We start from the raw sequence: 11,807 nt of genomic DNA, 5'->3' as shown, positions 1-11,807 counted from the left end.
CAGCTAAGCAAGAATAGTTGATTGAACACAGACCTTGATACTGGACATCCAGGACCTCAGAAAAGACTGGGAGCCTAACTGCAGTACAGTCTGCTCTCAGAGTAGACTTTTTATAGGAAAAACAGGCTCTAAAGTTTAAGGCAAAGAAGGGAGCAGTTGACTTACTAGGCAGAGTATTATCAGCTAACCTTTAGGCTGATTGGTCCTGAGTCCGGTAAGAGGGGATGGGGTGACCAGGAGAACTTAAGAACATTGAGATAACAGCGTGAGTATTATAATAACTTTTTGGCTTAATAGCATTCTTCAGTGTTAGCCACAAAAACCACATATGTATTAAGAGCTCATACATAGGTACAGGAAGGGCTGCCCAGTGGTCAGCTCTGACTCAGGATGTTCTAGACATAACAGTTCATATTGACATAACAATTCATATTGAACTTTAATTTGATGGCTATGAAAAGCTTTGTGGAATTTCTTAAGATTAGCAAACCTTATCTAGAACAAAATGGGGTATGTGGTCAGCATGTCCTTGAGTCAAGTCACTTCTCTGTGTCAGTGACTGGCAGGCATGGAACAAAATGGCTAAAGCTATTCTGGGGGCGGGGGGGGGGGTGAGCAGACTATAACCAGCACACTGAGGAGAGAGATCTAGAGACCCAGTGCCTCCCAAGTCCAAGAGTGTGTAACTCAGCAGTCCAGCAAAGCTGACACATTGGAAATGTTTCTGTAAGAATTTGGCTGCCTAGAGCCTTTTCCCCCAGGAGGAATTTTTTGGTCCCCCCACCCCAGGGGAAGGGTTGACTAATTTCTGGGGCCCATTGTTTTAGTAGTCTGATAATACAAGGAAGAATAGTCACCGTTTTCTTGTTAGATTTTTATAGTGTGGTCCCTTGCCTTTTCAAAGTATTTCCTGGGATATGGCACCCACCACACTTCGTGCGCTGGCCAGGACTTAGTCGCACAGCTGTAGGTGCAAGTTACCTATAGGAAAGCCTGGGAAATGTTCGGGCTAATTTTAATCTGAACAAGTGAAGTGTATTGCTTCGTTTAAAGAATAGGCTTGTTTGCTGGCTTTCACCCAAGGGTTTCTGTGTACAACACGTCTGCCAAGAAACAAAATTGTCCCTGAAGACTTGGCAGCTTTTTCCCAGGTGTATGGCGATTGGAGAGGAGGAGAACAGGAAATTTCGAGGTCCTGGGTATCCCCACACTGCCCTCTCAGGTGGCACGCGGCTACTAGGGCTCCTGAAGGGCGGGCTGCCGGAACACCGGGACCACGCCCACTTGGCCAGATCTACCCTCGGGGTAGTGCCCGTGCAAAGGCAGTCAGAGCTGAGCAGCCACAGGATGTCGGTGCACCACGGACCTACCCCAGCTCCTGTCGCAGAGCCTCACGCCCAGGAGTCAGGCTCGGTGAGCGCCAGGGTGGGAAGAGGGAGGCCAAGAGCAGGGAAGAAAGGCACCTGCCGCTGCACTTCGTCCAGTTGTTGGATAGTGTGCAATTTGGTATCCCTGGGACACACCAGCAAAAGTAGAAAGGCATCCCGAGTCCTGGTGTGAAGTAACAGTTTCATTCAAGTAGGCAGGGAGGAAGGATCAAATCGCTAGTGTCTTCACTGCAGGTCCTCCTGGAAGCCTCTTAGCCTCCTTTCTCCAAACTCAAGGCTGCTCCTGTGGACTTAGACTCCCTCTGAAATCCTGGGGCTGCCCAGGGAGCAAGTTCTACTTAGAGGCAGGCGGCTTGAGAGGTGCGGGTAGAGGGCAGATGGGAACCCAAGGTACTTTTAGATCTTCTGTGTTCTCCTTGTGGATGGGGCTGGGGCTGATGTTGAGGCTGGCGCTAATGCCAGAGAAGTTAAGAGCCACTGAGCTGTGTCGTGCTAAATTCAGAACCTATATCAGTTCCACAGGCAAGCTATTTCTGCAGCTTCAGTGGATTACACCTCCATCCCCTGTCTTGACTCGCTGTTTACTTCCAGGAATCTCAGATTAAAACACAAAACAAAAAAAAAAAAAAAAAAAAAAAAAAAAACAAACTTGCCCTCAATTGGGAGACCCCAGTGCCTAGGTGTACCTTAGTCCCAGTACCTGACTGGGGAGGCTGAGACAGGAAGATTCCTTGATGTTCTAAGAAATATAATAAGAACCATCACCTTAACAATTAGGAAAGGTGGATGAGTAAAAGATGCAGCCCAGTGGCAGAGGGTCTCAGATGGTGAAACGCCTGTGCTGGGTGTGGGGTGGTGTAGAGGGTCCTCTGGGACCTCACATTTCCAGGATTTAGAGAACTGAGGTGATATGTGATTTTAATGGAAAAAAGAAAAGACGCCTAAGGCTGCCATGAAACAGCAGCGTTTGATTACCCTAATAATGCAGTGCGGAGCATATGTCAGCGTTTTGCTTGTTAAGAAACTGAAGCTCAGCAGGTCTCACAGCCAGTTTGTACAGTGTAGATTCTGTGAACTCCACAGGGCTGAGGAGGTAAGGAGGCCAAGCATTATTCAGAGTCTGTCACGTCAGTTTCAGCTGGAATTTGTTGTGGTGGCCTTTGTATTATCTTAAACCTCCACAGGCCCATTTAGGGTAAAAGAAGAGACTCTTTAAAGAGCAGGAATCGCTCACACTGGATCCTGCCAAGTGATTCTCTTAAGTTCTTCTGGAAGTTGCAGCAATGTTCACACACATGTCAGAAGAATACACCCAGCCTTGAGTGTGGTTTTTCTCCTAGGGTAGGAAGCATGTATGACATTTGCGATACGTCTTATCTAGGGAGACCTTCCCTTCCACACAGCCTGCCTGTGGTGGTGTCTACAAGATACTGAAATGGACAAAGTTCTAGTTCCTGCCCACCCAACTCTGTCCCCAGGCAAAGGATGAAAACAAATGATTCCTGGCATTATTTGAAAATAGAATACTTTACAACATCCTCATAGACATTTATTGCTTTAAAAACATATTGAATACCTAGCGTTTGCCTGAGCACTAGAGGCCCCACAGTGAGTGAGTGAGAAGGCCTCTGGTCTCAGCTTACGTCATGGTGGGAGAGGTGGGAAGTAAAGGAGGGTATACCAGACAGCCTGGCTTGTCAGGGAATGCCTCTTTAAAGTCATACTCAAATGGTGAGCAGTAAGCTCTTGAAAGACACAGACATGCCTTCCAGAAAAAAAGAGAGAGAAATACAAAGACCCTAGAGAAGCAATGGTTGAAAGGGGTTTGAATAGTAAGAAACTCTCACCAAGAAAGCTATTTAAAGGGAGAGAGGGAGTGGGCACAGAGTGGGCTCCTGAAGGCCATCGTGAGGAGAATAAAGGCAAGTTGTGGGTTTTAAGCAGAGAGCACACATAGTTGGGCTTATAGAGTAGAATAGCTGCAGAGAAGCCACTTGGAGATTCACCTGATAGCTGAGGCAGGAGAATTGCAAAAGAGAAACCAAGGATGATCAAGGTTTGTGGACTGAGCCACTGAGCAGTCAGTTAATGTAATGTGGCAAATGGAGTTCAGAGTTGGTTTTCATGCTGGGACAGTAGTACGAGGTGTTCAGATCACACGGGGCTGTTGGCAATCAGATGTTAAAGACTCCACCTGATGGCTGAGGGACTGTGATATTCTGTGTTCCTGGCTCTCACACTAGTTTGTAATACTGCTGTACTGACAAACAGACTTTCCAGAAGAAAGGGGGAGAGCTCTCATTTGTAAAGTTTGCTGGCGTCTGCAGCATACACACCCCCATCATGGCTGAGGCCAGGGGATCATCAGGTAGTTTGCAAATGTCACAAACACTGGACAGCTGAGTGAGTCAAGGCACCTGCCACCATGCCTGATGACCTGAGTTTGATACTTAGGGTCCCCACGGTGGAAGGAGAGAATGCACTGTGACCTCCACATGTGTGCTGTGGTGCACACACATCTCCCCCCACACAAAATCAATGCACAAAGTAAGTGTAATAAAAGCCCGAGCATCGAATGACGGATTCGCAGAGCCACTGCCATTCCCCGTGAAGCTGGCAGGATGACTGCACGTGACAGAAGAGGAAATCAAATCCGAAAACTGTCATGGGTTTATTCAAGATCACACTGGGACCCACGGCTCACTCTGATCACTGCCTCAGTACAGAGTGTCTATGGCAGGAAGCATGGGGGCAGGACACAAGGAAGAACTTCCCCCTGGAATGACTTCGAGGACAGGGTTTAGAATTCTGTTTTCTAATTCTCACTTCCCCATTGGATTACTTGGGGGCAAAATGAGACTGAGATTGCTCAGTCCTCAGGCCATCGGGGAATAAGGGTTTCTACGGAAGTCATGGGGTTGTGGGGAGCTATCCTGTGCTTGTACGGATAGGAGTTAGTTCCTGTGTCTCCCCAGGACAAGAGAGATGGTCGCCTCTCAGTCTGTACGAAGCTGTGCTATGGCATTGGTGGGGTCCCTAACCAGGTGGCCTCCAGCGCCTCGGCCTTCTACCTGCACCTCTTCCTACTTGATGTGGCCCAGGTGAGTGTGGCAGTAGCCCATGGCCCCTGACTTCCTACCTCCTCTCCATCCAGTTTGTCCCCAAGCTACCACTTCCATTTTGGTAGACAGCCCTTTGACTCAAGTTTGATAACAACATAAAATGCCTTGTAGGGCAGTCTCTTCAGAGATACTCATTACATCCTGCCTGTACTAGGAGACTGAGAAAGCAGTCAGGTATAGTGACATACACTTGTAATCCTAGCATTCCTGTAGAAAGGGAGAGAGGCAGGAGGATCAGGAGTTCAAACCTAACCTCAGCTACATAGCTAGTTTGAGGCCAACCTTATCTACCTACTTAAGATCTGGTCTCAGACCAAGGTGTGGATGGGAATGTAGTTCAACAGGCAGAGTGTTTGCCTAGTGTGCATGAAATGGGCACAGTGGCACAAGCCTATAATCCAAATAGAAGAGACGGGGCTGGAAGTTCAAAGCCATCCTTATCTACATCCTGAGCTTGAGACATGATGCTATCTCAACCTTCATAATACTGAGACCCTTTCGCTCAGTTCCTCATGCTGTGGTGGCCCCAAACCATAAAATGTCATCGCTACTTCTTAACTACAATTTTGCTATTATTGTGAATTGTAATATATTCTGATTTGCAGGATATGTGGGGGTCATGACCCACAAGTTGGGAAACACTCTCCTATCTCAAAACCAAAACGCAAACCAACAAATAGTGTCAGAATGCCTGTGCACATTCCTCAGTGGCTACCCCTCTCCTCAGTGGCTCTGATGTTCCTCAGAGCATTCTGGAGTCATGTCCTGGAGCCCTTTCTGCCATGGCTCTGTCCCCACATGAGTTCCCAGACCTTTATACTGGCAGGCAAACAGGAGTGACTGTATTGTGGAACTCTGGGGACCCTTAGTTGTATCCATCCTCTTGATGGTTTCAGATCCCCGCTGCCCAGGTATCACTTGCCCTGTTTGGAGGGAAGGTGTCTGGGGCAGTTGCAGACCCTGTGGCTGGCTTCTTCATCAACAAGAGCAGAAGAACAGGGTCTGGACGGCTAATGCCTTGGTGAGCTGTCCCTTGGTGCTGAGACTCCTCTCATCCCCCCACCCCCATCCCATGTCACTGTCACCACCTTAGGTTTCTTAGTTGATACCTGTGGATGGTTAGAAGGCAAGCCTGTGCAGTGTGGATCAGCTAGGTCAGACCATAACTCATTCTGTAGCTCAGAGACAAATTTAGAGTTTGTCTGTTCCTCAGCAGTTGGCACAGGGCTCCCTAGTCTGTCTGTGGCTCAGAATGGTGAGACTGGGCTGGCAGGCCCCAGAGCAGTGGGTCTCAACCTTCCTAATACTTTGACCCTTTAATACAGTTCGTGCTGTGATGACCCCCAAACATAAAATCATTTTGTTTACTTCATAATTATAATTTCGTTCTGTCATGAGTCAATGTAAATATCCTAGGCAGGATATCTGATATTTGACCCCGGAAGGGGTTATGATCCACAAGGTGAGAACCACTGTCCTAGAGGAAGAACAACCTGCTTGTGCTCCAGGAAGTCAAACTCAGGCCCTGACAGATGCTATCCAAATGCTCTGCCACTGAGTAATCCTCCCAGTTCTCCACCAAGGGCCCTGGCCAGAGTCTCAACAATGAAGGTCCTTCCCCATCTCCATGGCTCCCTAAAAGCTTCAGCACCATGGCCTCTCCAGGGGCCAAGACAGGGTGCGGTTGTCCCTCCTGGGCCCTTGGTCCCCCTGCTGTAGGCACAGTACTTCAGCTGTGCTTCTACAGGGCGCTGGGCTGCATGCCTTTCATTGCACTGGCCTACTTCTTCCTGTGGTTCCTGCCCCCATTCACCAGCCTGCGTGGGCTCTGGTATACCAGCTTCTACTGCCTGTTCCAGGCCCTGGCTACGGTAAGTGTGTGACCTCTCCTCCTAGCCCTGGCTCTGGTGAGCCTCACTGCCAGCTTTGATTACCATTCGGAGTAAGGGTGTTGTGGGTCTGGTCTCTGCTCTGACCTACCAGTGCTCGGAAATCTGTCATTGCCTCTGCTGGCCCTGCTCAGGGCCCTTGCTTCTGAGCCCTTAGCTCTAAGGATCAGATGATCTGGTCTTTTAGGAATCTGGATAGGACAGGGTGGCTGCTGGTGTTTGCATAGCTAAGCGGCAGGGGAGGGGAACAGTCCTTGAGTGACAGTATAAGTGGGAGGTGTCGTTATAACCACTGGGGGGGGGGTGCATTCCAGTTCTTCCAGGTGCCCTACACCGCGCTCACAATGATCATCACCCCTAACCCCAGGGAGCGAGACTCTGCCACGGCATACCGTGAGTAGGGTTCTGTGTTCAGGGTGGGGGCTGCCAGTTCAGATGCTGCCACCTGCTATATCACCTGTACACACTCTGTCCCCAGGAATGACCATGGAGATGGCAGGGACACTGATGGGAGCCACTGTCCATGGGCTCATTGTGTTCAGTGCCCATGGGTCCCAGAGGTGTGAGGATACCGTGCACCCCAGAAGTACTGCTGTCTCCCCAGAAGTAGTAAGTGTCTGAGGTCTGAGATCAACTGCTCCCTACAGGGATGCTCTTCTGAAGCTGACTGCACTTCCCTCTGCTTCTCTAGCTGAACTCACAAGCCCTGAGATCCAGCAGGCTCTCCACTAAGGGAAGAAGGGAGGGAGGGGAGGAGGGAGGGAGGAGAGAGAGGGGGAGGAAGGTGAGAACCACTGCAGGCTCCTCGGTGGAGCACTTGGCCAGCATGCATGGGGTACTAAATAGATTCAATGACCAGGCATGGCCAAACCCAACCAAATAACAACAGCAAAACCACAGCCAGGCAGGATGGTACACACCCATGACTCTGGCACCTGGGAGACTGAGACAGAAGGAGCTGGAGTTCAAGGATATGTCTGGTCAGTTAGGTAGTTCAAGGCCAGCCTGAGCCAAGTAAACCCTGTCTCAAAAAATCTGATACATTTAGTGTGTGATTTTGTGAAAGACAAAAGACGACCAATGGACAAGAAAACAGCAGGTACAAAGGGAGCCTTTCGGTGCCTCATAAGCCGGGTGTGGTGGCTCAAAACTGTAAGCCCAGCACCCATAAGGTGGAGGCAAGGAAGATCCCAAGTCCTAGGTCATCCTTAGCTACATAGTTATAGACTAGCATGGGCAACATCACACTATCATTAATCGTCCATGGAACTGCCCACCCCTCCCCACTGCCCACCCCTCCCCACTGATCACCCCTCCCCACTGCCCACCCCTCCCCACTGACCACCCCTCCCCACTGCCCACCCTTCCCCACTGACCACCCCTCCCCACTGACCACCCCTCCCCACTGCCCAGCCCTCCCCACTGCCCACCCCTCCCCACTGACCACCCCTCCCCACTGCCCAGCCCTCCCCACTGCCCAGCCCTCCCCACTGCCCACCCTTCCCCACTGACCACCCCTCCCCACTGACCACCCCTCCCCACTGACCACCCCTCCCCACTGACCACCCCTCCCCACTGACCACCCCTCCCCACTGCCCAGCCCTCCCCACTGCCCACCCCTCCCCACTGACCACCCCTCCCCACTGCCCAGCCCTCCCCACTGCCCAGCCCTCCCCACTGCCCACCCTTCCCCACTGACCACCCCTCCCCACTGACCACCCCTCCCCACTGACCACCCCTCCCCAATGACCACCCCTCCCCACTGCCCACCCCTCCCCACTGACCACCCCTCCCCACTGCCCACCCTTCCCCACTGACCACCCCTCCCCACTGACCACCCCTCCCCACTGCCCAGCCCTCCCCACTGACCACCCCTCCCCATTGACCACCCCTCCCCACTGCCCAGCCCTCCCCACTGCCCACCCTTCCCCACTGCCCACCCCTCCCCACTGACCACCCCTCCCCACTGCCCAGCCCTCCCCACTGCCCACCCCTCCCCACTGACCACCCCTCCCCACTGACCACCCCTCCCCACTGCCCACCCCTCCCCACTGACCAGCCCTCCCCACTGACCAGCCCTCCCCACTGCCCACCCTTCCCCACTGCCCAGCCCTCCCCACTGACCACCCCTCCCCACTGCCCACCCCTCCCCACTGCCCAGCCCTTATTGTGGATGAGGGGCAACTTACTCTTCATTGTAACCTCAGGGTCTAGGACACAGAAGTTAGCAGCTATGCCTATTTGCTGACTAAGATGGGGCAGTAAGCACGCTGACCTCTGGTTGCATGACTGTTTCCTTCTCTGCGGGAGCAAAGAGTCAGCAGAAAAGCAAGTCTGTCCTGAGTGAGCCCTTAGACCTAACAGAGTAAAACCAAAGGAGAAGAAACTGGCATTGTTCAGCTTTTGGAACAATCTTTCTGCTGGTACTAGACTGTAGCCTCCCTGGGCTGGAAGCATCCCCCCAGTGCAGTTCCATCCTGTCCTGCAGGCTCGCCTCTATTGTATTGCAGCTGCCGTGGTTGCGTTGATGTACCCTGTGTGTGGCAGTTTGCTGAGCCTAGGAGTGAAGGAGCAGCCAGGTATGGGGATGCAGTGAGGGCGTGAGAGGAAGAATCAGGAGCAGGACTCCTCCTAGGGGTGCATTTTGGACTCTGCCAATCCAGGTACCACTCTCCTGTCTTGTAGACACTTCTGTTCCAGCCTCGGGCCAAGGCCTGAGCTTCTTCACAGGCCTGGCCATCACTTCCCGGCACCCACCCTATCTGAACCTGGTGGTCTCCTTCTTGTTCATCTCAGCTGCTGTCCAGGTACTGCTGCCCATGTGACCTTCGGTTTGCACTGTCTGTGCTTATTGTGAACAGGCACAAGGCTGGCCTTGAACTTGTTATGTAGCTGATTCTACTCAGCAGCTCCTGATTCTCCTGCCTCAATGCAAGTGGTGGGGTGCCTACTTTTGTAGGCTGAGAAAGGCTAATGCTGAGAAAACCTGGGTGTGACTCATGTGTATTGTGATTCTGTAAACCCCACCCCTCAGTTACCTAGCAACAGCCAGGTATACCCCACCCCTCAATTACCTGGCAGTAGCCAGGTATGCTCCACCCCAGTGACCTGACACTATAAAAGGGGCTGCTTGACACCTCCTCTTGTTCTTGATCTCTTGCTCTCCCACCCCTACCCCTCCTCTTCCCATTCCCTTCTCCCCTCTCCCTCCACATGCTCATGGCCGGCCTCTACTCCTCTCTCTCTCTCTTCCTCTACCACCCTCTTAACTCTCCCATGACCTGAATAAACTATTCTGTACTATACTGTTGTGTGGCTGGTCCCTCAGGGGGAAGGGATTCTCAACATGGGCCCCCCAGAGGCATCTTCCTTGCCCCCAGGCCTCGCCACACCTCCATGGGCCATATGCCCCCCACTCTCTTCCTCCTTTTCCTAACATTGGTGCTGAAACCTGGGACATCATCTCCTAACAACATTGGTGCCCCATGACTTTTCCTTTCAACGTGCCGGTGGCTTCTGGAAAGATGGTGTGTCTGGGATAGTATCCTCTTATTTCCTGAAGTTGAGTAAAGTCTGTTTGATCTTAGCTATGTGAAAGAAGACAGTGAACTAGAAATGGCTCATATTTATTTTGGGGGGGATCGTTTGAGTTCAAGGACTCAAAGGAGAGGCCCTACTGGAGGTTGTCTCTTACACATGACTTCTGAATCCCTGCCATTTACTGCATTTCCTGTGCATCTCCTCAGGTGGAACAAAGTTACCTAGTCCTGTTCTGTAGACATGCCTCTAAGCTACAAGACCATGTCCAGAAATTGGTGCTAACCATCCTGGTAAGGGGACCGAGGAGGTAGAGGGTAGAGCCCTTGGGGGCCTGGGCTGGGAACCTCTATGGCTGGAGTTCTAATGGTCACATTTTGTTTTAGTCTCATTCCAGCAGAGGGAGGAGTTGGGGGCCAGGCTCAGAGTTATTAACTACTGGTTCAAACCAGATAGTTTGAGGTTAGGTGTTTTTCCTAAAAGCAAGGGCTGTGAAATCTGGGAGAAGGTATAGACTTCAGGACCCTGGTGTGATGATGCTGTCTGCTCCACAGGTCTCAGCTGTGCTGAGCACACCACTGTGGGAAAGGGCTCTCCAGCGATTTGGGAAGAGGACGTCCGCATTTGGGATCTTTGTGAGTGAAGCAAGAACTAAGGCCTGAGGGTGGCTGAGCCTAACAGGGTTAGATCCGTGTTCCCTTGCGTCTGCTGAGCCTAGCACAGGACCAGATGCAGGGCTTACCATGAATGGCAAAGGCTGAGCTTGTTAATGAGAAGCCAGGTAGCAATGAGGGGGTTGGCTCACAGGTGTATCTCCCCAGGTGATGGTGCCCTTTTCTATCTTGTTGGCTGCTGTGCCCTCAGCACCTGTGGCCTACGTTGTGGCCTTTGTCTCTGGCGTGAGCATTGCTGTGTCCCTGCTGCTACCTTGGTAGGCCTGGTGATGGGAAGGGGGATTGGGATCCTCATATCCTTCCATAAGGGAGTCTTTCTTCCTCCTGCTGGCCTGTTCCCTGTGTGTGGCCACCAGTTGCTTCCTTTGAAGGAGCCAACGACAGAACAGAAAGGAACACAGACATACTGCTGGATGGTTGTGGGCAGAGAGGACTCCAACTCAATCGCTGCCGTCCTGAGGACTCACAGGCTGGCTGCTGCTTTTCAAAGGGAAGAGGCTGACCCCATGCACCTTCCCCTAGGTCCATGCTGCCAGATGTGGTCGATGACTTCCAGCTGCAGCACCGCCACGGCCCGGGCGTGGAGTCCATCTTCTACTCATCTTACGTCTTCTTCACCAAGCTGTCAGCCGCGGGAGCCTTAGGCATCTCCACCCTCAGTTTGGAGTCAGTCCTAGGGTGGGGGGTATAGCAAAAGCACAAAAGACCAGGAGGGTGGGAGGCGGTCTGAGCCTCCGCCCTAGAGCTCCCGTGAGCATGCTCCATTACCTGGAGTATAAGGGACTTCATCATCAGGACTAAAGGGGTCCCAACTCCTCTCTGGCCTTTCATACGTCCTGAATAATAGGCTAATTGGGCTGGAAGTCAGTTTTCAGGAGAGGGTGGGGTGACAAGTCTGTGGCTTCTGCACCCAAAGGGTAATGCTCAGCAGAGCTGACAAAATAAGAGAGCTGCTGGTGGTGTTTCTCCAGGTTTGCAGGGTATGAGGCAGGAGCCTGCCAGCAAGCAGAAGAAGTGGTGGTCACCCTCAAGGTTCTCATCAGTGCTGTGCCCACCTGCATGATCCTTATTGGCCTATGCATCCTCCTGGTTGGCCCCACTCCCAAGATGCCAAGCCAGGGCACTTCCTCCCAGCTAAGCCTTCGGAGGTGGGTCGTGTTTGCACATGGTTACACATGGGCAGGTTTACCAGCCTAA

General features: G+C 52.0%; 1 protein-coding gene across 1 annotated transcript; it reads left to right on the top strand.

The window, feature by feature from the left end:
* Nucleotides 1-1,347: 1,347 nt before the first annotated feature.
* MFSD2B (MFSD2 lysolipid transporter B, sphingolipid) lies at nt 1,348-11,807 on the top strand (the record flags this gene model as incomplete). The annotated part of the gene is made up of 13 exons (XM_080911639.1): nt 1,348-1,413; nt 4,364-4,489; nt 5,407-5,531; nt 6,258-6,381; nt 6,714-6,792; nt 6,878-7,008; nt 8,888-8,978; nt 9,085-9,206; nt 10,146-10,229; nt 10,491-10,571; nt 10,758-10,867; nt 11,133-11,276; nt 11,582-11,807. The coding sequence occupies 13 exons, from the start codon at nt 1,348-1,350 to the stop codon at nt 11,805-11,807; spliced, it is 1,509 nt and encodes a 502-aa protein (XP_080767765.1).

Source organism: Micromys minutus (assembly GCF_963924665.1).
Source record: "Micromys minutus genome assembly, chromosome: 1".
Taxonomy (NCBI): Eukaryota; Metazoa; Chordata; class Mammalia; order Rodentia; family Muridae; genus Micromys; species Micromys minutus.
The sequence above is the reverse complement of the archived record's forward strand: the minus strand, read 5'-3'. Positions and strand labels throughout refer to the sequence as shown.